The sequence below is a fragment of the Lagenorhynchus albirostris genome, chromosome 16 (assembly GCF_949774975.1).
Source record: "Lagenorhynchus albirostris chromosome 16, mLagAlb1.1, whole genome shotgun sequence".
NCBI lineage: Eukaryota > Metazoa > Chordata > Mammalia > Artiodactyla > Delphinidae > Lagenorhynchus > Lagenorhynchus albirostris.
In genome coordinates, this window is record NC_083110.1 from 56,764,799 (window position 1) to 56,790,343 (window position 25,545).

Sequence of the window (25,545 nt, forward strand, 5' to 3'; positions counted from 1 at the left end):
CTTTGTCTGACAAGTCATCCATCTCCCAGCGCGGGGAGAGGGAGGGGGTCTGGAGGGGGCTTTGCAGCTTTTAGAGAGACACACACCGGGAGCCGAGGCTCCAGTCTCTGGCCGAGTCTTCTCGCAAACGCAACCCACCTGGGGCCAGTCCAGTGCTGCCGGCGTCCCTCGGCTCCCTCCCTTCTTCCCTCCCTCCCGGCCCTTCGGCCGCGGCGGAGCGCGCCAGCCTTTTCCGGGGGCGGGGGCCCGGCTCGAGCTCTCCCCTCCCGAAGGCGCCCGCTCGGACATCCCGAGGATTGCTACTTCTTTGCCAACTTCGCCAACTCACCGGCACTTGGAGCGGCCCGGCGCCCTCGGGCCGCCCCTGCTCCTCGGCTACTCCGACTGCCGCCACTGGATGAAAGGGTTCCAGGGGAGCTGAGCGAGCCGTCTCCCCCGCCCAGCCTCAGCCCTGGCCGCAGCTGCCGCGCGCGCCATGCGACCCCAGGTCCCCCCGGCCCGGCCTGCCACCCCGGGGCCGTTCTGCTGACCGCCCAGCCCCGCGCCCCGACGGTGGGAAGTTCCGGGCGCTGCGGTTGCAAGCTCCGGCAGGCCCGGGAGGAGTCCCTGCGGGGAGCGCAGCGCGGCGCCCCCCCGCCCCCGAGCGCTCCGCCGCAGCCGGGAGCCCGCTCACCCCCCCACCGTCCCTCCCTTTTTTTCTCAAGTCCTGAAGTTGAGTTTGAGAGGCGACACGGCGGCGGCGGCCGCGCTGCTCCCGCTCCTCTGTCTCCCCATGGATATGCACTGCAAAGCAGACCCCTTCTCCGCGATGCACCGTGAGTACCGGCGCCCGGCTCCTGCCCCAGCTCGGGGCTCCCCGTCCCTCCCTGTCCCGTCCTGGCGCGGCCCTGGCTCCCCACGCCTCCAGGTCCCATCTTGGAGGCCACCCTGGCTTCTCCTGGTCACCCCTTTCGTTCTTCCTCATTTCCCGGTGTTTCTAAAGCCCCCAGTTTCTCTCCCTTCTGCCTTGTCGCTCATACTTCTTCTACCTGCCTTCATACCTCCCTGGTGCCCATCACCCTCCTTCCTTCCACCTGCTTTTTCTTAGGTAGTGGATCCACAGCCCCTGACCCTGGCTCCAACCACTCTACTCCCTGGCCACCCTCTTGACTGGAGCTGGGGGACTAATGGACAGGCAGTTTTCAGGGTTTTGTGTTGTGTTGTGTTTTTGTTTTCTTTATCTTCTCTCTTTCTCTCTCTCTGTCTCCCCCTCCTCCCACCCCTCATCTCTACCCTTCTGGAACTTAGAGTGTGGTGGTCCAGGAGGAGACTCCCAGCAAGGGCAGCCTCAGTGTCAGGACAATCAGGCTGAAGAGTGTGGGGGTGGGGTGCCCCCTTCTGACCCTCAGCTCCCAGCACCTCCTGGCCCTGCCAGCCCAGCCAAGGCTTCTTGTGGGCTGGTTTGAAATACTTCCTTCCTCTTTTTTTTTTCCCTACCTTCCATCCTACTCCTTCCCCTCTTGTCCTGGAGTTGGGAGTCGGAGATTGGCAGGACGTGGTGGTCATCTTTCTCTGCCTCTCCCTGGGAGATGCTCTAAAAACAAAGAGGGATTCCAAGAAATCGAAGTCTGTGAAAGATCACGTAGAAGAGCCTTCCAGGCGATCCCTGGGTAGAGCAAAGCTCTGCTTCTAGTTCTGGAGGCTCCTTGCTGGGCTCCCACTCCCTGGTAAGGATGGGCCAGCCAGTAACCTGGCCAGGGGATAGGAAAAGAGGGAGAAAAGGAGTGGGGAGAACAAAAGGAAGGCAAATGCCCAAGCTGGGGAGAAAGGAGAGAGAAATCAAAACAAGGGGGAGGAAAGAAGAGCCAGAAAACAGAAAAAAATGTTACAGGAAAAAGGAGAAGGGGAGAAAAGAAATTTAAAACTAGGAAAAGAGAATTATTTTAATGAAATTTGAATTTATCTAATTCTTGTCATATGTCTTTAGCTTGGAAAACAATTCAGAGGTATTTTTTGTTTGTTTTGTTTTGCCGCTTTCTTTTTTTTAAAGATAAATAGATTCTAAATAGAAAACGTCCCCTCCTCTGTAGGTTAATAATCAAGGATGATTTGTAACTTTTCACAGGGAAACTTTTTAGACCTGGCTTGGATCTGTGCTTCGGACAAGAGAGCCTAGGAGGGAGAGCTGTATTTTTCTCTAAGCATATATTTAGCGCATATATATATATATATATATGTGTGTGTGCTTTAAAAAATACTCCTGTGACAAAATATATTTCCCTAAATAATTTCCAAGCACAGGAAATCCGAGCCAGGGGCCTCCGGCTGCCGCGGGTTTCTGGGAGCCGAGCCTGAAATCCTGACTCCTTTTCGGAGGGAGTGGAACGGGGTACCACGCCGTCTTCGCCCAGCCCGCCGGCCTCCTGGCCCCGCTGCCTCTCCTCTCTTGCCGATTCCGCGGGGGATCTGCCGAGTCCTGGCCGCCCACTGGGTGCCACTTTGAAACCGAAAGGGTAGCAAGGCGAGCCGAAGGTGGTCGGAGGAAGGGAGAGACCGCGGCGCGGGCGGGCTGGCCGGCCAGCAGCGGCAGCCCGAGTCGGCGCCGGCGGCAGTGGTGCATTCCAGGCCCGACTCAGCGCAGGTTCTCGGCCCCAGCCCTGGACTCCCGCCGTGCCCCCTTCCCTTACCCACCCCTTAGATTGGGGTCGAGGGGCCGGGCCCGGAGCCCGAGGAGGCTGAATTATTCATCTTTAATCTGCCCGCAGCTGCCGCCTTTTCATACCGGTAACGCGAGTTCTCCCGGGGCCTAAATTATTGATGGTCGGGTTTGGAGGGAGGGGAGGGGTGAGGAGCGGGGCTAGAGGTAGGGAGCCTAGCAAGGATGAGGGGTAGAATAAGAGGCTCCAGCCTCCCCCAACCTCTAGATCAGAGGCCTCTCCCCAGGGGTTTCGCCGGCCCCTATTCTCGGTCCCCCAGAAGGGAACGGGAGAGAAGCAAGTCGGGTGCAGATGTCCCCGCTTTCTCCGAAAGTCGCCTGAGGCTAGCAGGACAGGGACTGCAGGTTGCTGGCCCGGTCGGGTCGGACTCTGCCGCTAGAACTCTCTGCGGTTAGATTGCTCAGTAACTGCGGCTGCAGGTTGATGGCTTTGGGTGCAGGATTTCTAGACTCCTGTCAGCCAGGGAGAATGGGGCGCCAGGCAGCGTCCTCAGGCCTGGCATCCGGCGACCACCTCGGCTCCGAGGTTGGGAGCCTGCGCTGGAGTCTGGTTGGAGACCCAGCACCCTCCTCTTGCCCAGGAGAGCAAACGCCGTTACTGCCCGGTTTCCCGAGTGGCTGCGGAGGTCTAAAAGGTCAGATGGACACGAGCTGGCTCGGGCTGGCTGCACAGGGTGCCCCGTGCGCCTTCAGCCCGCCTGGGCTACCTGTACCGTGCGTCCTGAGCGAGGCCGTGGGCCCCAAGCCTAGCGCAGCGCGGCAGGCGGACGAACCCAAGCAGTCTGTGTTCTGTGGCTGCTACCCCCGCACCTTGCCGCTTTCCACTGCCTCCCCGTCTCCGAGCGCAGCAGATTCTGGGCCCCTGCCTCTTCAGCCTTCCCTCCTCCACTTGGCTTTCTTTGAACTTTAAACACTACAGAGGCGAAGGGGAAATATGGCTCCCCAAATATCTAAAGATAGAAAACATAAAGGAAAGAAAAGCTTCCCATCAGAAAACAACAAAACAAAAACACAGGGAAAGAGGCAGGAAAACTCTAACTCCAATTAAAAATAAATACAAGGAAAGAGGTAGGGAGCAAAAGGGGGGATGTCAGGGACTTAGGCCCCCTCTGTGCTTGGAGTCCTTATGTACAGAGTCAACCGGACCCAAACACCCCAGAATCATCCGCCTCCAAGCAGGCTCCTACAACTCCCTCTTGCCTGCGGCTCAGGCGGGATTCCGCACCGCTCCGGTTCCGTCCTCCGCCCGGCCCTTCCTGTCCTCTCTTCCCTACATTCTTTCCTGCTGGCATTAATTCCCACTGTGCTGTTTTTCTCCCCCTCTTCCCTTTTTTTCCCTCTCTCCCTGCTTCCCCATTCCTTCCCTCACTTTCTCCCTGGCGTAGCACCGGTCTTAGAGCCGTTCTTTCCCAGCCCTCCGCCCAGCATCTGCGCTTCCGCGTTTCTGCAGCTCCGCAGATTCCAGTCCCTAATCCTCTGCATTGTGGTCGGCGGCCTTCGTTCTCCCGCGAGTCCGGGAACATGCCCTTCCACCCTGCCTGCTCCCTTTGCACGTCCTGGGTCGCGGACCCTGACTAATGGCCGGTCCCTGCTGTGTGTGGGGTGTTGTTTTTTTTTTCTTGTCTCTCCCCAGCAGGGCACGGGGGTGTGAACCAGCTTGGGGGGGTGTTTGTGAATGGCAGGCCCCTGCCCGACGTGGTGAGGCAGCGCATCGTGGAGCTGGCCCACCAGGGTGTGCGGCCCTGCGACATCTCCCGGCAGCTGCGGGTCAGCCACGGCTGTGTCAGCAAAATCCTGGGCAGGTGAGGGCCTCGGAGCTGCCCCTGGTAGCTGCCCTGTCTCCTTCCCTGTTTGGATAGCCCTGGGTCTCCAGCTGAGGGCTTGGCTAAGTCGAGGTCGCCAGTGGGAGAGGGAGGTTCCTGACTGGGGCTGTCTGGAGAGCTGCTCCTTTGGGAGAGGGCACTCAGGTGGTGACTGTGGCCCCAGAAGCGAGGTTGGAGCAGGGCCATCCAGCACCTGCCCCGCTCCAGGGTCCTCACTGGGAGATAGCCTGATTCCAGTCCTCAGAAGCTGAAGGACAGCCCTTCCCTTTGGAAGGGAGGGTTGGAGGATAGCCTGATTCCAGTCTTCAGAAGCGGAAGGACAGCCCTTCCCTTTGGAAGGGAGGGTTGGAGGAATAGGGTGGAAGGTAAAAATGGGTCCCTGAGAAGAGAAAAATCAGCTTGGGGAGGTAGAAGGTTGGTCCTGGTTCCCATAGGGTCCCTGTGCTCTGTGGGAAAGGTCTGGAGGCCTCCAAGTACTGTCCCCCCCCCCACCCCGCTCTTCCCAAATGAGGGGCTGGGCTTCCACTCCCAGGGGCATTGATTCCAGCTGTTGTGCGTGCAGCCTTTGGTATGGCCACCTCCAGGGAGGGAGCGCCCCTGGTGTCCCTCCCCTCATCCTCCAGTGCGTCCCTGCCCTAGCCAAGTGGACTCTGGAAGCCGGTTCAGACACTCTGGGCCTTTTCCCTCCGTGCCACTGCCTCAGGCAGGAGAGTGGCTCAGCGGCTCCGGCGCCTGCAGCGCCCTGTCCCTGCCACCACCCGCTTCTCGCTGACCCTGCCGGTCTTCCCGGCGCAGGTACTACGAGACCGGCAGCATCAAGCCCGGAGTGATCGGCGGCTCCAAGCCCAAAGTGGCAACACCCAAAGTTGTGGACAAGATTGCTGAATACAAGCGACAGAACCCGACTATGTTCGCCTGGGAGATCCGGGACCGGCTCCTGGCGGAGGGCATCTGTGACAATGACACAGTGCCCAGCGTCTCTTCCATCAACAGGTGAGCAAGCCACGCCGGGCTGCAGGGTGGGGCTCCAGCTCCTAGCTCCTGCCCACCAGGGCTTCCCCTAGCACCGGTCTCCGTTCTTTCTTCGGCCTCTGCCTGCCCTTGCTCCTGCTCCCAGCTCCCAGGTCCTTTGGGCAGGGAGAGGGGACCTGGGAGGCAGAGAGATAGACAGACAGACAAGGCTGTCTCCAGCTCAGGGCTGGGTATTCCCTGCCAGGCTTCTCCCGCTGGCGTCCTGGAAATGAATCCAAGTGTTTGTGGTAATTAAGACTCCAAGATTACGCGCCTCGGTATCTAGAGACAATCACAGCCCACAGCCGAAGCCTTTAAAATGACCAGTGTCTATTCATCGCCTCCAAACAGACTTCCCTTTCTAAAGGCATGCTCCCTTCCGCAGGGGCAGCCGCCTGTCCTGGCTCCCCCGCCATCCCTGCTGACTCCCACAAAGCTGGCCTCCCGGGAGCCCAGGACTTGCTAGCCAGCTCCTCACAAATTTCCGGCCTGTTACCACCAGTATCCAGGCCTGCAGAGCAAACGCCAACCACCGGTCAGCCATTGGCAGGGAGTAGAGGAACTAGACCTGGAGTGGGATGCCAGGTCAGCAGGGAGAGCTCTGGACCCTGAGACTGAACCTTACGAGATGCCTCCAACCACCTAGAGTACCTACGTCCAGACCTAAGTCTGCACTGATGACAGGCTCAGGCACAGGGGGACAACTCAGGCTGGATTCACCTCGACATATAGTAGCACAAGATAGTCAGTCTCCCAATCTCTGAGCCACTCCAGTGTGCTCTCTGGGACCCATGCACACTCCATGTATGTACCCCCCGCCCCCGGCCAGTGTACACATGTGGCAGGTACAGCACATAACAAGAGCACTTGGACATGGGAACCCAAGATGGCTTTCCCATCACAGAACTGTACAGCCTGATGTCAGCAGAGACCCTGTGCAAATTCCAGACAGCCTTGGCCAGCTTTTCTACCCCCGCCCCGCGCATTGTAGGGCAACGCCCCAAATGAGAAGAAGGCTGAGGGTTTCATACCCTTGTTTTTCTTTACACTCTTCATAGGCTCATTATCAGGACAAGTAACAATTCAGCTGGTGCCTTTTTCTGAAACTGGCATCGCGTATCAAGGGTTTTTTTTTTAATATTTTGCAAATGAAATGGAATTATCCCAAGTCATGCTGAAAACAGCAGGTAAAATTAGCTGGTAGAATGTACCTTGGCTAAAGAAGATTCCCTCTGCCACACTCGTGCTGTAACGTACTGCGAGGCGACCCCAGAAATTATCCCAGTGTGTGCCATCTGTATAAAATGGTTATTCAGTTATGAACAGGGTACCATAATACTGATCAGCTAATTATACACCCTCCGAAAATTCTCCAGCTCCCTGGGCCTGGCTCAGCTAGGTATTGAGAGCATAGTGGTTTGACATTCAGATACCTTCCAAAGGAGCTGGAGAAATTCTCCTGGTGGTTTGGGAGAGGAATGAGTCTTTTGCATTTAAAAGCCAGAGGAGGAAGCTGGGGAAGCTTTGGGGCTGGGGCAGGAGTGGCGGTGAGGGATGGGAAGGGGCCAAAGCATTGTCTCCTCTCAGCCTCTAGGCTGGCTACTGGTCTTGGGAGTGAGTTGGAGCCGAGGTCTTGGGAGGAGAGCAGCCCTGCTGAGGAGCAATGTTGCTGGGACTGGGTGCTGGTGTTCTGGAGAACATTTGGTAGAAATCTTGTTGTTGTGATAGAATTTGCAAGCCGGTGGAGGAACCCAAGATATGTTCGGTCAAAGGCAATGTGCTTCTCTTGATGTGTGGAGGATTGGAGCAATCAAGGCAGGTGTGGTGGCAGCGCCCCTTGCCTAGCACTCTGTCTAGCACCCCTTCTCCCCCCCTCTCCCCAACATATACCCCTCACTGGCCGAGATGTTTTGGGAAGCTGGCTTATACAAAAGTTGGGGAATACTCTCATCCTGACAAGCCACGGAGAGCGGGGGACGTGTGACCCCAGGATCAAGCTCCAGAGGCCTTGAGGTGCGCTCACCAGAGCTGAGAGAAAGTAGAAGCGTGAGCTGCTAGTGGGATGAGAGTGGGAGAAAGAACGGCTTCAGCTTGACAGCTCTGACAGCAGAATTTGCTCAGCACGGAGCCCTATCACCGGAGGGGCACAGAGGCTACCTTTGGGTGTGGGAAAATAGCCATCTGTGGACAGGTGTTGCTGGAGATGACAAGGGAGTGGGAGGAGAACGGGGAAGCCACCGGCAGCATGGGCAGCCAGCCCTGGGTCTGCAGCTAGGCTTCCTGGCTTGCTTTGTCAACAAGGCACAGTCAGGGTATTCTTGATTTTGCTTTGGGACAGAATCCTACCGTGACTCATACTTTGGAAAGAATTCTGGGGGCTTCCCAGTGTGCTGCCGAGTCAGGACTGGAGGGATGCATCTGGGCCCGTGCCCTTAGTGTCATCCCTCGAGGTGCTTTGCTCTGAAAGGGAGGGTTTATCTGAGATGCGTTGCTTCAACCCTAAAACCTGCTAAAAGCGGGATTTCTGCTGGCGCCGCTGATGCCAGGAACTTTGTGAAATCTCACTTGCTGTAAGGAAGAGCCTACAGATTTTCCTCTGTGTAGAAAGTGTGACGCATTGGGGGGTTCTTGAGTTTAGCGCTTTACTGTTGGTGAGGTGCCCACTTGTGTTGGGTACTTTATAACCCTCATGGTAAGAATGTGCCCGTGCCGGCCGTTGGCAAGAAAGGAAATCCACACATGCTTATCACCTGAGCCAAATCATGAGGGTTTTCATCTTCTCCTCCCCAAACAGATGCTGTTGCCACACTTGAAATATACTGTTATGGTTATAAACTAAATTGCTTTTCATGCTTTAAAAATGGTTTGGGCTTTTTCTGATCCTGTCGCGATAAAGGCTTGGACATCCAGCCCGCATTCTCCATTGGCAAATCCTCATAGAAATACCTCTCTGAGCCAATGGAGTAGGTCAGAGAGGCCTCCCAACCTCACCCTCACCCCAGAGACCACCGTCAAAAATCCGGAGGGTTGACTAGATTGCTTAGCGTGCGGAATTTATTTGAATGACTCTCAATATTGGGTTACTGATCGCTGAGCCTGGAGTTGCCAGCTCTCCAGCTTGTACACCACTGCTGTAGAGGGCGGGTGTTTATAAACAGGTGACTTGAGATTGAAACCTGGTGTGGGAAGTGGCCCGGAGGGGGGAGGAGATGGAGGGAGATCCAAGCTGCTGAAAGGGAAACAGCCACCTAGTTACGTTGCTGAGCAATTGGCTGGGCAGGAAGGATTTTCCTGATTATATGCCAGAGTCTTCAGGTTTGTCTGTTGCTCTGGGCAGGGAATATAGCTCCTTTGAAGGCACAGGCGCAAACTCCAGATACAGTCTAGGGTTACTGAAGATCCCCTGAGGGCACTGTCTTGGACTGAGCTGGCAAGGAGGCCCTGGCTCGCTTAACTTTTTCAGCCTGCCCTATACTCTTTGGGATCAAGGCACTCTCAGCTCCTAGCTCCTTGGAGTGGACCCTCCCAGAGTCAATTTCCCCCCGATCACCTGCTACCCACACTCTCTCTTAGCCTGTTGGGCTCTAAGTGAGCGTATTTACTCTCCTAGCAGTGGCAGCACTGGCTTCAAGAAGGCGCCGCCCCAGGGCTGTTGAACAGCTCCGTCTCGTGTCATCTGCAGGTCTTCGTTGGAAATCTGGCACTGGGGTGACAGTGGCCTAGCTGTTCATTCAAAGGCCTGTCCAAGTAAGCTGGGAGCCACTCATCCCAGCCAAGGGAATGCTGAAGACATGTTCACGGTGGGGGTCTGTGTCCCTTTCTCAGACACAGGTTCTAGAACATTGCACATTTGACTCTTGGACCTGGCTTGGCACAAAGCTGGCCCAGAGAGGCAGCACTGCCTGCCCATCTCCGTACCCTTGCAGTTGTTTGGTGGTCAGGGCTGTTGGTCTAGTGGCAAAGAGCCAAGGCAAGTTGGTAGGTTAAGAAGACGACTTCTCCCCACAGAGGAAAGGGAAAAGTAAGGATAGAGAACTTGCTTTCTGTGGCTCTGGGCCTACTGGATCAGGCCGCCTATAGTGGACAGACATGCCAGTTTCTGTCTGAAAAGCCTTTCTCACCTGTCCTTCCCCAGAGAGCATCTCCTGCTGCTGAGGCTGCCCGTCGTTAGAATAATGTGTGAAATAGTCATGACTGCTGGCCTTCTTATTTCTTAAAATGAGCTGGAGTTGTCCCCCTGAAAAGCCATTTTTGCTCCCTTAGTTATTTTAGACTTCTTGGCCAGCAATTGTATCGGCCTGTTTCCCTGCGGCCAGGCTCCGAGTGGGCGGGCAGGCCACAAAATGGCTTTCAGGTGAGAGCAATGGCTGGTTGCCCTGAGTTCTTACCTCCACTGGCAACTCTAGAAAAGAGGAAGGCAGGAGGGGTTGTCCCTAACGAAAGCTCCAGGTGGGTTTTGGAGGGTGATGCAAAGAGGAAACAAGAGGGGAAAACCCTAAATAAATAAATAAAGTGTGACCAACGATTCTGAGAACTCAATAAAACAATCACATCAAATATGAAGAGGCATAAATCTTGTATCTGCACAGGTAACCTACTCAATTGCTTTTATTATCGCTCAGGCTGCCTCCATTTATTACCGTCCACAGTCTGGGCAAAGGAGGTTGCGTGGAGGGTGGTCTCCAGTGCAATCCTACACCCCGAGAGGCAACAATCAGCCCATACAGCCAGGGATTTCGATGGGAGCTCGGGAAGGGCCCATTTGTCTGCATGAAAACCAATCAATAACTCTGTAACCAGAGCCCTTGTCACAGGGAAATGGACAACACAACAGTTCAATACAGGGGCCACGGGGGGAATTAACCAAGTGGAGATGGGGCCAGGCAGGAGCAGCCCCTAGAGAAGGGAAACGGGGTGCCTGGAGAAGAGAATATTGGGGAGGGGGGGAGATGGGGCAATGGCTTTGTGTGCATATTGGCACAAGGTGGGAATTATTGTGCAAAGTAGATCCGGGGGACCAGAGGCACCGTTGGAAGTTGGGGTGGTAGGGAGCAGTTGGGAAGTGGGCTTGTTCCAGTACCCATGGGATAGTGTGGTTGTATGTGTGATGGTGTGTGTTGTGGACAAGAATATTATGCTTCCATAGAAAGAATCGCGATAGTAGTAACTGATGCAGAAGATGAATCAAACCCCACTACACCAGAGCCTGCACGCTGAAAAGGGGGCTCCCTCTGAGCCCACAAAGGAGCGCCTTAAACCAGGGGCTCCATTGTCTGCCCCCAGCTCCCTAGACCTTCAGCTCCAGCTACTCTGCAACTTTGCCTCTTAAAGTTCAGGTCCATCCTTGGCCCTTCCTCGTTGCTGCCTGGAGTTGGAATTCTTATATTAAGAGGAAACTGTATGCTGGAAAGAATTCCTTTCTCACTTCCTGTTCTTTAAAAGAATTCAGTAAAGGGTGTGAACATGGCCTGCCACTTCTCTGAATCCCTGCTGTTTCATCTCAGCACCCCCACCCCCAGGTCAGATTCTCGGAGGGCAAGTTTCTTGCATTCAAGTTCAGATTCATGCAGGGGAAGCTATGCCCAGTGCTGCTCACCCAGCCACGTGGGTGAGCCTAGAGAAGAGAGAAGGGGCCCTGATAAGTCTGAGGAGTGGGCAGCTGTCTCACAACCAATGCCCTAGTAACAACCATTGGTTGTGGTCTCACAACCAATGCCCTAATAACAAGTGAAATATTAAACGGGTGGAGAATTAAATCACTGTGGGTTTATCTGTCTACCACTAAACTACTGGGTTGAAATGTTTTTCTCCTGTTGAGCAAGTTATTTGTTTTGGTACTCTAAAGGTGCAGCTTGAATCGATTCATGATGGTTTGTGGGCACAGAGATTGATATCTTCAGGGTGTGTGGATTTGTGTGTGTTTGTGCCTACCTGCGTCTGCTCTTAGGTAAATGGGCTCTGAGGCCAAGAGGAGGAAAAAGAGGAAGACCTGCAGTCACAGACAAAGGCTGGACACCTTGTCCTTGGGACCATCAGGTCAATCAGTGAGGCAGTCATTGGGCCCTTGGGCAGCAATAATAGGGCTGGGTTGGAGGGTTCTCATTTCATAATTTGGGAAAATTGGGGCCAAATTTTTCTTCAATTTTTATTTGCACTGTAACACTCCATAGTCTAGTTAGGCCCCAGTTAGAGGGGCTTTGCTGCAGCGATGCTGCCTTTGTGATAGAGAGCTGTGTGATCCACTGTCCATCTTCAGTTCAACACTTGAGTCCCAGCCCCGTTGGCAGAACTAGTTAGAGACCAACTGCATAAGCAGCCAGGAAGATGGCCTTCCTGGTGTGCCCCCTTCCTGCAGGGTTCCGGTGCAGTGGCCCACCAAGGGACCTGCGGGTCCCCCAGCAGGAGGCATGTCAGCAGCACTGGGACACAGTCATTGTCAGAGCTCTCCCAACGGCCAGGCCCCAGGCTCAGCCTCCAAATCCTTCCCCAGTAATCCAGGTGCCAGGGAAATAAGGAAGAAGCTGGGTGCAAGGAACACGTAACTGGGAACTAGAGAAGGCTTGGACACCAGACCAAGTAGAGCATGATGGCAGAGGCAGAGGCCTGCGGTCTCCTGGGGAGGGCTGGGCATAGGGGAGCTGTTGAGGGTGTAGGAAACCAGAAGAGGATGACCTGGGACTGGAAAAGAAGAAGCAAGGGTCTGTGTAGACCTGGGAACTCTCAGGTAGGAGGGGAAGTCATGTAGGAGGGAGACGCGAGAGGCCATGGAGCCAGGCTCGTCTTGTAGTTCATCCTCACCAACCACAAAAATAACTGGACTCTTTCTTTCAGTTTTTGAGAGATAATATAAGAAGAAGATATTTTGTGTTTTTCATGCGAGAGAGAGAGAGGCAGAGTCGTTGGCATCCTAGAGAGGTTCGGGTTTGTTGTAGGCTGTAGGGGGAGGAAAGTAGTGCCCCAAAGTCCAGACTGGTGAGAATGTGTTAGTGGAGCTGCTGTGTGGCTGCAGGGGGTCGTGAGCACAGACGCCTCCAGGACCTCGGCGGGGAAGGTTAGCAGGAGAACCTACGATGCTGAGACAGAGGTGGTGAGAACTGAACAAACAGGAGCTGGAGTGCACAGGCCCAGCCTAGAGGCACTGAGATTTCGTTTTTTAAAACTCTGTGCTGGGGCTTCCCTGGTGGCGCAGTGGTTGAGAGTCCGCCTGCCGATGCAGGGGACACAGGTTCGTGCCCCGGTCTGGGGAGATCCCACATGCCGCGGAGCCCGTGAGCTCCCACATGGGCCTGTGAGCCATGGCCGCTGAGCCTGCGCGTCCGGAGCCTGTGCTCCGAGGCGGGAGAGGCCACAGCAGTGAGAGGCCTGCATACTGCAAAAAAAAACAAAACAAAAAAACTCTGTGCTGGTTAAATAAAACACATCTCCAGGCCTGATTCAGTTCATGGGCCAGCGGTCTGCAGCCCCTGGTCTGTGTAACTGCCCATAACTTATCTCTCTGCTTCAGACCAGAGCAGTAATCTCAGTGCAGGTACAGGGGAATGTGACATTTCCGAAGCCCCCGAGGAAGGGAAGTGGGGGTGAGGTGTAACTCCCCACAGCTAGAGGAGGGGAGGGGGAGATGCACATGGAAAGGGAAGGACAAAAGTAAGGATGAGGAGGAAGCGTGAGGAAGGAGGTGATGAGGGGGAGAGGTGAAAAGCAGAGTCCTGGGAGCTGGGACGGGCTTGCCTGGGAACGGAGCATGTGAAAAGGTTGCAGGGAACCAGAGCTCTGGGCGGCTGGTACAGCAGGCTGGTGGGGCTGCCTCTCAGAAGGTTATTAAGGAGAAAAGGGGAGGCCAGCCAGGGAGGAGAAAGGTGGCAGAGCAAAGGAAGTGGCATGGGAGGTCAAGTCGCAAGACCTGGAGCCCACGGTCACCCGTACCACGCAGAGCACCGCAAAGCAGGCCGGCAGTGGATGTGGCACTGCTGCAGTGCAGTCGCTCAAGCCTGGTGCCTGGCAGAAGGGAAAGTGGGAGAGAGGCCAAGAGGAAGGGAGGGAGGGCCCCGCTTCCTGGGTGTTCCAGGTTAGAGCCCCCTCCACCCAGGAGCCTCTGGCCACTTTGCTCCGGACTCCCTCCTCTGCCTGCCTTCAGCCTGCCATGCACTCCTCTGCAGTGAGCTCCCTCTGCAGCCATCCAGAAACAGAGGAAGCCAGAGGACGTGCTGGGTGGCTCCTGGCAGCTCCTGGCAGGAGGAGGAGAAAGGGCTGTGAGACAGGGCAGCAGGCTGCAAGAGGAATTGTACCCACGTTGTAGGCACAGTCGGGTCAGGAAATAGAAGGACTCAGAGGACTTGGAGAGGGCAGGAGGGCGAGAAGGGAGAGCAGCAGGGGCCCTGGAGCTTGAACAAATGGGCGTGAGCACTGGGGCGGCTGCCCCTGGTCCACATGCTCCCTTGTGGCCCCAGGGTATTTGCTGGGCTGGTGAAGGAAGCCAAAGGCAACCAGGAGCCTCGTGGACAGCATCTGGCCTGACAGGCCACAGAGATGGTCAGGGAGGAGGCCCTCATTCTGCCCTTTATCCTGTGACCTTTGGTTCTAATTCTAGAGGACAAGATGGTGCCCGCCCCTTATGTGTGGTACCGAGAGGGGTTGGTGCCTCTGTGTTGGGAGCCTCCATGTGGCTGTGTTTGGGGAAGAGTGTGTGGGTTCATGGTATCTGGCTGAGCCTGGCATTCAGGCCCTAGGAAGCTGTCTAAATGGCCCTGGCATTACAGGGAGCTCTTAAAAGTCGTCCGTCTTGTCCAGCGAACAACGGCAAACTGGTAGCTGGCCATTCAGAGGGCTGAAGGCATCTTTTGGTCCCAGGATGAAAGCATCTGCCGTCACTGGGACGGCCCGCCTGTTTGAGGTGCTGGGCATGTTATCTGGAAAGCCTGGGGTTGAATGGATGGTCAGCGTCCCAGTGGGTGGATGAGTGGGGGTCCTGTCAGGTGCACAGAGGGTCCCAACTCGTTTAGTCTGGTGCAGGCACATGTGCAATTGCTCTGCTAGAGGCGAGGGTGTAGAGCTGTGTGCAATGCCGGGGTGGTGCATGTGTGTGACATGCTGCTAGGAAAACTGGCAGCAGCTGTTTGGCTTTTGTCTGCTGAGGTCCTCATAGGGAGTGTGCACTTAGGTAGGGACAAATGTCAAGCTATTTTCTCTCTTATCATCTGCAGAGTGCATACCTCCCCTCCCTCTCCACATCCCTTATCCTTTCTTTTCTCTCTCTCCTCCTCATCATTACCCAGGTTAGATGGTTTGGGTTAGGAGGCCAATTAAGGAAGAGTGAAGAGAATTTAAGATAAGGAAGGCCATCCTTCCTCTAGGGACCAAAAGAGGTATTGTGTTCCCCCCACTCCGCTCTGCTTCCCTGAGGAGCTGACACCAGGACAGGCGGCCTTCCCACTGGCTGGGACGGGGAGAGCCAGAGAAACGGGGGTGTCTCCAGACTTGAGGCTTGGGCTCCTTTCCCTGGTCCCCGCGGGCCTGGGAAGGAAAGTCTAAGAGAGCCCAGGATGGGGGAGAAAAAAGGGTAGAAAAGAGATGGCCAAAGACAGAAGGTGAGAAGCAAGAGCCAGCTGTGTTGACACCAACCAGCCCCAGATAAAGCCTGGTTTTGGCCACAGAAATGGATCGGCTGTGTGTGTTGGGAAGGTGGGGGGAGGGGTGTCTTTTTTTTTTTTTTTTTCTTTAGGGAAGAGGCTCTGAAGTCTTTTAGCCAGTCTGCTGGGCTGACCACTCAGCTCTTTGCAGAGGGTACAGCCCTCCTAGAAATCGTGTTCGCCCTCACTCTCACACCCTCTGACCTCCCATCCCAGCACACATTTGTCTCTTCAAAGCCAAGTTAAAGGGAAGTGAGGGTGGGGGAAGAGGCCCCAGGAAGACAGCTTGGAGGGCAGTGCAGACTCCTCAGGAGGTGATCTCCCAGGTTAGGTACAAAAAAAGTTGAGAGAAATTCATTTCATGGCCAGTGGCTACTTTAAAAAGGCGATTCCAGCATACGAATGTGATAAATGTTAACTGAGCATTAATCGCATTAAAGAGGGCCCTATAAACTTTTCATTTCTAATTAAATTCGTCCAGTGATGCTGCCCAAGCGAGTACTCTGGGCCTTTGTTTATGTGGAAAATTAAAATGCAAATACAATGGGATTTATTTCCTGGCGTGGAGTGATGGGCTGGCCCCCTGGCTACTGGTCTCCACGCCTGTCAGGCCAGGTAACTGCTTCTTTGGAGGTTCTGTCCCCCTTGGGACACATTCTGGTGTGAAAGGAGAGGCCAGAGTTCAAGGTCAAACAGAGTTAGAAATAGAGGAGAAGGTGTGGAAAGAATAGAAAAAGACAACAGATGGCCCAGAAATAGAGAGAGAGGCATTGTCCTGGCTTCCTACCCTCCTCCTCCAACTCCCACCTCTAGGAGAAGGGACCCCAGACCTTGCTTGTGAGTAATGCCACCACAAGCCTCCCCTGCAGTTCAGGGAAGAAGGGTGGATGTGGGAGGGAGAGTTTGGAGAAGCAGCCCTGCCAGGCATATGTGGGCTTGCTCCTCAAAGAACCGAATGGTCATCAGCACAGAGGACCCAGGGCCCGGATTTATCTCCAGCAGTTTGAGGGTCGGCTGCTGTCCGCATAATGGCTTCACTGGGCTTTTCCTGCCAGTGCCAAGCAGCATTGACACAGGGCAGTGGAGCATAGATGCTCAAACTGAGGACGCTGTGCATGCACGCCCGCACGCACGCAGCCTTCTCGAACGTAGAGAGAGCCGATCGCTCATGAGAATAAACAAATGTCCCTTGCAGGGAGTCCTTTAGTGCCGTGATCCCTCTGATAAAAGTGGTAACTCTAAATGCTATTGAATGGAACGATCTAAAGTTCCTGTTTACCAAAATGTAAATTAAGCTGAGTGGAGAGAAAACCTGGGCAAGAAAAATCATTTGGGTTTATCAGTAGAGGAACTGAAAGATCGCTGTGCTGCACTATGGCTAGGGAAGTTGTAAATAGCATTAAAAAGTAGAGAGGGAAAGAAAATGGAGGTAGGAGAGATGATAAAAGGCAGAGCACTAAATCACAAACAGGGGTACATGGACAAAGGCGCAAACCAGACTTATGCCAAGCCTTGCAAAATCTACGGCTTGGACTGACAGTGCGTAGACATACTACGCACACAGGCATGAGGCATCCGGAGAGTGGATAAGGCCATTTGGGTATGAAGGTGGATTGACCACAGTGTAAGCTGTCTGTGCCTGGTGCCGGGACTGATCCGTCAACTCCTCCACACTGCGATCTGATGGGGTAGGGTTCTGTAGACAGTCAAGGATACAGCCTTATGCGGTTTTTAAAGGTCTTTGAGCACATGAGTCTCTCGTGAGCTGGATCCACGTTCTAATGAATCTCCAAGGCAGCAACCCATTCCCAGAACGGAGTCTGCTTGACTGGTTTTGTCGAATAGCTGCTACCCCTGTCCTCTTTAGTCTGTTTTATTCTGGGTTATTCTTTTCCTCTTTAGTGTTCACTTAGGTCTCTTGGAAATGCATGAGCACTTGCTGACAAACAGGTTAATGACTGTGGCAGCTCCCAAACATCTGGATGGAAACCCAAACCTTCAGTCAATCATCTCTAGAGATTATCAGTATGATGCCAAATATCTGGGGATTTAGAGATGTCCACATTATTGATTGAATTTCTTAGTTTTTATCCAGGCACAAAACCAACTCCTGTTTTCATTTCATTGGTGTTTCATTTCATTGGGAGACACCCGTTTTCAGAGGGAAATATTCTAGGAAACAAAATGTTGTGGTTAGAAAGCATCTTTGATGTATTTGGGTCTCATTTCTGGTTTAAAGGGAGGCTGGGCTTGGCCTGAAAGTCAAGTGGAGAGCTGGTGGTTGGGAGCACTTAGCATCTGAGCAAGCATGGCTGATAGACTCTTTCCCCGGAAAGTTGGTTGGGAGGGCAAATCACTTTGTCCAAAGAAAGCTTAAGCTATCCGATAGGCCTGGCTTCATAAGGGAACCCACTTTGCTATCTTAAGGAAGTATCAGTGTTCTTAATAGATATGGTCTGTCCTTCATTTATTCTTTCATCCATCCATTCAGAAAAGCTTTGCTGAGCACCTACTATGTGCCAGACATAAACCTGTGTGGCCTAGAAAACATAAGAAAGTGGGCTTTGGGAAGTGATTGCCAGAGTTTGAATCTAGCTTCCCCCCTCACTGGCTATGTGGTTGTGGGTAAATCTCATATCTTCTCTGGACCTCAGTTTCCTTATTCTGATCTAATATGGGGATAATCATGTAGCTAGAGCTCTGTCATAGGTTCTCATGAAGGTTGAATGAGTTATTCCGCATAAACCTGGCAGATATCAAGTGCTCAATAAATGTTAGTTATTATTATGGCAGTAGTAATAATCAAGTTATGTGTCTGCCAGCGTAGGTGAGTTCTGGCTTGTGCGTGCATAAACACTGAAATCTTTTAAATAAGAAAGCTCGAGGAGCCAAAAAGATACTCTGTGAACAGAACTGTGTATCATGAATGCCAGTGAGAATTATGGTCCACGGTGAGCCCAGCTGGATTTAGGAAGGGGACCTGCTCTTTGTACTTCCAGAAAAAAAAAAAAAAGGAACCTTTATGACTCAGTTACATGACCATAGAACAGAATTAGATAATTGCCCCCTTTGTCCACTGTTTTTGAGAGCCCAGCCTGTGTGTGTGTGCGTGTGTGTGCGTGTGCATGTGTGCATGTATACTTCTTATGACCGCACACTCCTTCTCTGGGATAAGGCTATGATTGCTTGAGGAGCTGAAGGTTGGCATTTTCTGGGCTTCATGGCATCTTCATGCGTTGTGGTGCTTTGCATTTTGTAGTTTTTTTAAAAGATAAAATGAAATGGTATTGGGAAAAAAATCCTTATTTGATGGGTTTGAAGTGTTCCTCTGATGCTTAAATGTCATAGAGGGGAGAAGACAGGGAGGTAAACAGAAAGAGGAGGGGAAAAGAGGAGAGAAAATGGAGATAGGGTAAAGGATGGAGAAAGAGGAGAGGAGGAAGTGAGCAAATATTTGGCAGATTCAAACCAAATCTGTCCACTGTGGCCCCGCATATCTGGATATTCCAGGGAAGCATGGGAGATTGATCGTCATTGCAGTTATTCCATTGCTAAAGGATAAAATATTTTTTAAAAAATTCAGGAGAAAAATTCACTTTTTCAGTGTAATGGCTCAAAGTAACTGGGCTCTGTGAATTCTCCTATTTAATCTGTGCCCATGAGCAAAGATGAAAATGGACGTTTCCTAAACTGACAGTATATTCTGGTTCACCATCTTTATGGGAAAGCTTGTGGAATAAGGCTGAGGCCCCAAGTTCTCCCTGCCCCTTGGGCCTAGTTATGTAACCAAGTCCAGCCCAATGGACTTCTGTAAGGTCCACACCAAATGCCTTAACATTCACTCCTATTCCTTTCTTATCTCTTCCTTAGTTCTCAATTTAATGCCTATATTCTGTTACTCCTCATTGACACCTATTAGCTGGTAAAGGTCCTGATTTTTAAAATTAGAAAGTAAATGTTTTTAATGAGTTAAATTTGAATCCTGACAGCTCAATCATCCTTAAATTTTTTTTTTTTTTTTTTTTTTTTTTTTTTTTTTTTTTGCGGTACGCGGGCCTCTCACTGTTGTGGCCTCTCCCGTTGTGGAGCACAGGCTCTGGACGCGCAGGCTCAGCGGCCATGGCTCACGGGCCCAGCCGCTCCGCGGCATGTGGGATCTTCCCGGACCGGGGCACGAACCCGTGTCCACTGCATCGGCAGGCGACTCTCAACCACTGTGCCACCAGGGAAGCCCAATATATTTTTTTTATAATTGCAAATGTATAAGGGCCACCATCTTTCTTTCTGCCTCTTCATTACCACAGTGCTGGGTATAGCCCTCTGTATGGAGATGGGTAGTGGTGGATTCTTATCAACCCCCAACCCCCCCTCACTGTCCACATGGACAGAAGCCCAAGGAGAAAACTACCCCCTGCCTTCATGCTACCTGACTGCAATTTTTGCACTTCTCTGCTTAAATCACACACACACACACACACACAGCTTGATTTATCTTAGATTTTATTCACATCAACACATGTGGTTATACACACACATAGGCCAATCTTATGGCCACTTTACTTAGTAAGTCCTTATGTTCATAACAATAATAGCTAACAAGTGCTTACTGCAGTAGGAACTGTTACAATCATGCTAAGTATATTAATTGATTTAAGCCTCATAAACAACCCCATAGGACTTTATAGGATTGTTTACAGATAAGGTAACTGGAGTACAGAGAAGTTGAATAACTCATTCAGGTCACAGGCTAAGTAGCACAACTAAGATTTGAACTCCTGCAGTACTGGCTCTAAAACCCATGCGCTTTTCCACTGCTCCATACTTCATATCAACTTTGGATCAAAGGAAGTGCAGGAATGTGTGCTCTCTTGAGCAACTTTATATATTTTGAAGTCTCATGCCAGGGAGTACATGTATGTATACGTGTACTTACAAGCTCAGAACAGAGACACTGCACCTAGTAGAAAGTCATGCCTAGTACGAGCTTCTGTACTCTTCCTGGTGCGTGTTTGTGGCCCTGTGAGTACAAGCCACAGCTGAGCCACATCCTCTGGGGATGCTGGGAAGGAAGAAGATGCTGATGGCCAGAGCCACAGGGTAGAGTGAACTGGGGATTCTCAGAACTAGAGTTCATGTTATTCCCATTGGGATTGGGGAGCTTAGTCCCATCCATCCTCCCGTAGTCCCGCCAGGGAGCTAGACTTTTGACAGGCATTGGGTTTGGCCCTGGGTCTTAACTCTCCAGATTAGGCAGATATGGGGAGGGTGGCACCAGAGCCTGTGTCGCTGTGGTAAGGTCAGGTCTGTTCCATAGGGCAGGGGCAGCTTGCTTGCAAGACAATAGAACTGTGCGAATGGTTGTCAAGAAGAGATTTGTCCTCCATCTCTAGAATCCTCCTTCTGGAAAGAAGCAGTGCAAACGACCAAGCCAGAGCAAGCTAAAAAAGCTAAAGGATGGGTCTTCTCACACACAGCCACATCAAGAAAGCAATTACCGAATCATACACCACCACCCAGATCCGACATCATTACTCAACCCACATCACCAAGGAGACACCCATTAACCTAATCTCTGAGACATACATTACGAAAAAGAAAGATGCTGATATGATCAACGAACACAATAATTCAAAGCAGAAACACAGACATTGCCACCAAACAATACTCAAATTCCTCCAACTCAGTGTTACACAAAGTGCAGTCACCTTGATACAATACCACAAAACATCAGGTAACAGACCTTAAGGCAGCTGCCGGAATGTGTCAGCAATACATGGTACCACACAACACAATTTAAGTGCTCCGTCCCACAGGCACACCCATGCCCAAAGGCTGAAATCATGTGGCCACCTGAGCGATAGTAAACACTGGTCAGGCATCCACAGAGATGGAGCCAGCAGTGCAACACCCAGCCCTCCTGCATACCCAGCAGAAAAGGATCACTGCCACAGCCTCCCCAAACCCAGCGCTCTCCTGGTCCCCAGCACAGTGCAGCCTGCCAGAAAGCAGCAGCGCCATCCCATCTCTCCAGCAGGCGGATGTGTCCAGACCATCACCTCCAATAAAGCCTCTGGGCTCTCGTTGCTAGTAAGAGAGTAAACTGTCCCCTGAGCCTGCTTCCTGAGACAGGACAAATCAGCCCTTTCCTGCTGGGGGTTTAGTAAGACTTCGCCATTACTGAAAATGACAGCGCTCCAGGGATGGAGGGCAAGCGGGGGGGTGGGGGTGGGTGGGTGGCCTGGGAGGGGGCTCACCAAGCTGGGTGCAGGAATTCCCCTTCCTCCACCAAGCACTGCCTTCTGTGGCCATTCCAGAGCTGAAGCCCTCTTGCTGGGTGTTCACTGAGTATCGATTCAGTCTGCAAGCAATTTTAATATTTCTTCAGGGACTTTCCAGCAACAGCACAAGTCATTAATTCACCCTCCCAAATTGCTTATTCAATAGCAGGAACATGGCTCCTGAATAAAGTCCCAGAATTTATGTGACTCGCACGAGTCAGGAGGTCAAACAACTGTTATGGAGCGAAGTTAAAAATCCAAATAAAATATTGACACTTTTTTGGGGGGGAGGAGTAAAGGTATTTAAAATAGGTTTTTGTTGCAATGCCCCCAGGATAAAGAATGGAAGGAGACTGAAGACAAGTTGGAGTTTATAAAATCAATGGAATTTATCGCACATCTACTTGGCATTTAATAATTCTCTCATTTCCACAGTCCCCCACCCCCACCCCACCCTGGCCATAGACAGAGAGATACACAGGTATACAAATGCACATTTATGTACGTCAATATTGGTGCACGGACCAGTATAGAAATGCAGCTGTGATGTGAGCGTCTGAAACACCTTGGGAAGGAAACAGTGATGAGTGTGGAGTCATGTATGACTGTGGCTTACAGATTTGAAAGGCATAACTGGGCAGAAATTCATGAGGGGACTTTTGACAAATATATCCAGTATTATAAATCTTGAATCAATGCATTAGAGCAGACATGAATATAAAGATACACTAGTCATAGAAATAGTTTCTAGAAACTGAGAAACATGTCTGTATTCAGTATTGCCACACAATCATGTACACGATTTGGAAAGTAGATAGATAGATAGATAGATACAGAGAATTTAGAAAATCTATCCCCCAACCCTACCAATGTATCTAAAATACAGTGAAACCATAGTCACTTAACCTAAAATTGAGGTTAACGTAGACATGATGCTTATCAAATACAGCTACGGCACGTGCACAGGAGAGGGCAGGCATGTTTAGAATCACAGCTACGTGCAGTCTCTGTTCATTGTCTACACATACATTTGCACAGTTGTTCAGATCATGGATGTGAAAAGACTGAAAGAAAAAAATTGTTTATGCCCAAATAGTTAATAAACACAAAGAAATATTAATATAGAAATTTCCAGAAGAGGTAACATGGTTCAGCCTACAGACATTGGAGTCACAGACCCAAAGTCTGGCTCCAGTGCTATTAAGCACATGACCTTAGACAAGTTGCTTAGCCTCTCTGTTGTCTCCTTAGTAAAATAGAGAACACTCCTGTCTGATAGAGTTGTAGTTAGGATTTGGATGAGAAAATGCATTTGTTATAACACCTGTCATAGAATGAATATGAAATAAATGATAGTTATTACTTTTACTATTTTTACATGCAACTCTTCTATTCAGACCCAGTTTCTCATAGGTTCTACCATCTGTTCTTGTTACGACTGACTTATTCTACCCAGTGGTTAGCAACATGGGTTCTGGAGTCAGCCTCCTAGGTTTAAATCCTAGTTCTGATACTTAACAGCTGTGTGACCTTAGGCAAGTTACTCAGCTTCTCTGAGCCTCAGCTTCCACTTCTGTAGAACAGGGATAATAGTCTCCATAAGAAGTTGTGAAAAATAAATAATCCATGTAAAGTACTTTGCAGAGTGCCTTGGCACATAGTGAACATATATTAGTTCACTATGTCCCTTAAGATTGTTATTGTTATTATTAATAGTAATAACATTGATTTGCTATTCAACAAATACTTTTTAAGTACTTATATTATGCCAGGCCCTGTTGCTAGGCGCAGGAAATACAATGGTGAGAAAAATAACCATGACATGTGCACTTGCAGAGCTCAGAGTCCAGGGGAGGACTCACTGTGAATTGAGTAAGCAAGAAAACAGGTTTCAGCTCTGTGCTGGACTGTAAGTGGAAGAGGGGAACAGAGAGAAATAGATTGGAAAACCAGGGCGGAGCCAGATTGGGAAAGATTCTGAAGGCCAGGCTGAGGAATTTTGAATTTATCCTGTAGGTAATAGGAAGCAATTGTAGGCTTTAGCCACATCGCATTCTTTCAGGAACAGACACAGAGAGACGGATGGATTGTTTTTGAATACTGGAGCAAGAAGGTGGGAAGTGGGAGGGGCCAGAGGCAGGGAGGCCAGTCAGCCTCTAGCAGGCCCCAGCCGGGCTGCTGCTGAGGACCCCTTCCCTCCAGGCTCCCTTCTCCTTGCAGAGGGAGATGTACCTGTGGAGGGAAGGGGAGAATGGACAGGGAGGACTTGTCCCAGCAATGAGTCTATAGCAGTACCACTTTCCCCATCATATTAGGCAGTCTTCTAGCCTCTGGACCATGGGGTGGACAGCTGGTAGACCCCAGCTCTAGCCCAGAAGCCCTGACAGATGAGGGCAGGGCTGGTGGCGAGAGGAGCTAGTCCGGTCACGCTCTGGGCTTGGCATGCACCGCAGACTGGTTTCCAAATGGTTAGTTAAACACATTGCCCCTTAATTTTTAAACCTATGCATATCTTGAATTTAAATCAATCCATATGCTTACCATTCATCATATAAACCATCGCTATTGCCCCCTTGGGCCAGCCCCATGGCCCATCTAGCCTGGTAAATTGTATCTGGCCTGGGCTCCCAGGGACACGTGGTAGAAGGATTATCATCCTCAGTGCCAGTCTTAGAAGGCTAAACTGATGCAGAAAGTATTCCTGGTATCTAAGGAACCCACTGGAAATCTATCAGCCTGGAAGGTACCAAAAACTATCTTGAAATTATTTTTATTTGTGGCTTATAGTTTAGTTTCCACAGAGGAACTGAGAGCCTCTTGAATTTTGGTAACTGTGTCAGATAGAGTCAGGGTTAGCAGACGGGGCTTGTGGGTTGATAGAATATGAGGAAGGAACCTTCTGTAACTCACTAAGACATTCTCCCAACTCTCTCAAGGATGGTTTTCTTGCCACCTGGCTTAAGCTAGTTTTCTCAAATATTAGAGAGTTTAAGAGTAATCTGTAGAGTTTGCTTAACTACAGATTCCTGGGCCCCACTAAAAATTCTAATGCAGAAGGTCTGAAGGGGGCTCCAGGGCTTTGCATGTTAGCATGCACCCCAGGGGATTCTAATGCAAGTGGCTCAAGGACAGTAGTTTGAGGACACCTTTCTGTAAACTTTTAGGTAGGACTGTCATCTCTTAGAGCTCAGTTATGAACTCTGAGAAGCAACAAAAGAGACAGAAACTCTTGACATGTTTGGGGGGAACCTTGGTAACCTCAGAACCTGTGTATTCCAGTTATATCCTGCTACAGCAAGAATGGAAGCTCCCGCCCATAGCCTCCCCTCCTCGGCAGTCATCCTCACGCACAGAACCCTGCCTGCCATATGGTCAGCTGTCCAAACTGAACCCCATGAGTGGGCGTGGGCAAACAGCTCTAAACGCTGCACAACACGTAGAGCCGGGGCCTAGGAAAACAGAGTGCATGTGAATCACTTCCGGGCTGCCGGGGGGCAGGCTGGGTGGATGCTGCTTCCTTTCGGTTCCTGTGAGGAGGAGGTGGTAAATTACTGTTCTTTAGTCCTTGGGATGTACAGAGGGGAGATTTCAGTTCCTTAGCGTTCTCAGGAGTAGGGAGAGGTAGGAACCATTTTGGGAAGAAGGAAAATTTTCCTGAATAATCTATGAGATCTCACTTGAGGTTCTGCCTTGAAAAGTCTCCAGCTGTTTTTGTAGCTCTGATTTGCCTCAGGGCAGAGCCAGGGACATGTGCCTGACTAGGCAGCTCTCAAAGGCCTGAGTTAAAGCAATTACCTGCATTCTTGTGTAAAATATCCTTTGCTGAGGCAAATATCATTTTGTCCTCTTGAATGATCCAGCCTATAATACCCAGGCAGCCGGAAGTCACTGGCAGAGACCCCTCCCACCATCATCTTGTTTAATGGGCAGTGGGGCCAGCTAGTCTGAAACATTCTCCACCTTGGAGTTCCTTTGATTTACTCAATCAAGAAAGACTTTCCTGGACTTCCCCGGTGGCGCAGTGGTTAAGAATCCGCCTGCCAATGCAGGGGACACGGGTTTGAGCCCTGGCCGGGGAAGATCCCACATGCCTCGGAGCAACTAAGCCTGTG

The 25,545-nt window shown here is 51.5% G+C and overlaps 1 protein-coding gene across 5 annotated transcripts in view; it reads left to right on the forward strand.

The window, feature by feature from the left end:
- The first annotated feature begins 757 nt into the window (after positions 1 to 757).
- Positions 758 to 25,545, forward strand: part of PAX2 (paired box 2) — a 77,815-nt gene continuing 53,027 nt past the window's right edge. For 4 of the 5 annotated variants that reach the window (XM_060125728.1, XM_060125729.1, XM_060125730.1 and 1 more), the window contains exons 1-3: positions 773 to 815; positions 4,329 to 4,497; positions 5,314 to 5,511. In XM_060125728.1, coding sequence (XP_059981711.1) covers positions 773 to 815; positions 4,329 to 4,497; positions 5,314 to 5,511 — 410 coding nt within the window. Of the gene's footprint in view, positions 816 to 4,328; positions 4,498 to 5,313; positions 5,512 to 25,545 lie in introns of all 5 variants that reach the window. The other variant, XM_060125732.1, reaches the window with a different exon arrangement.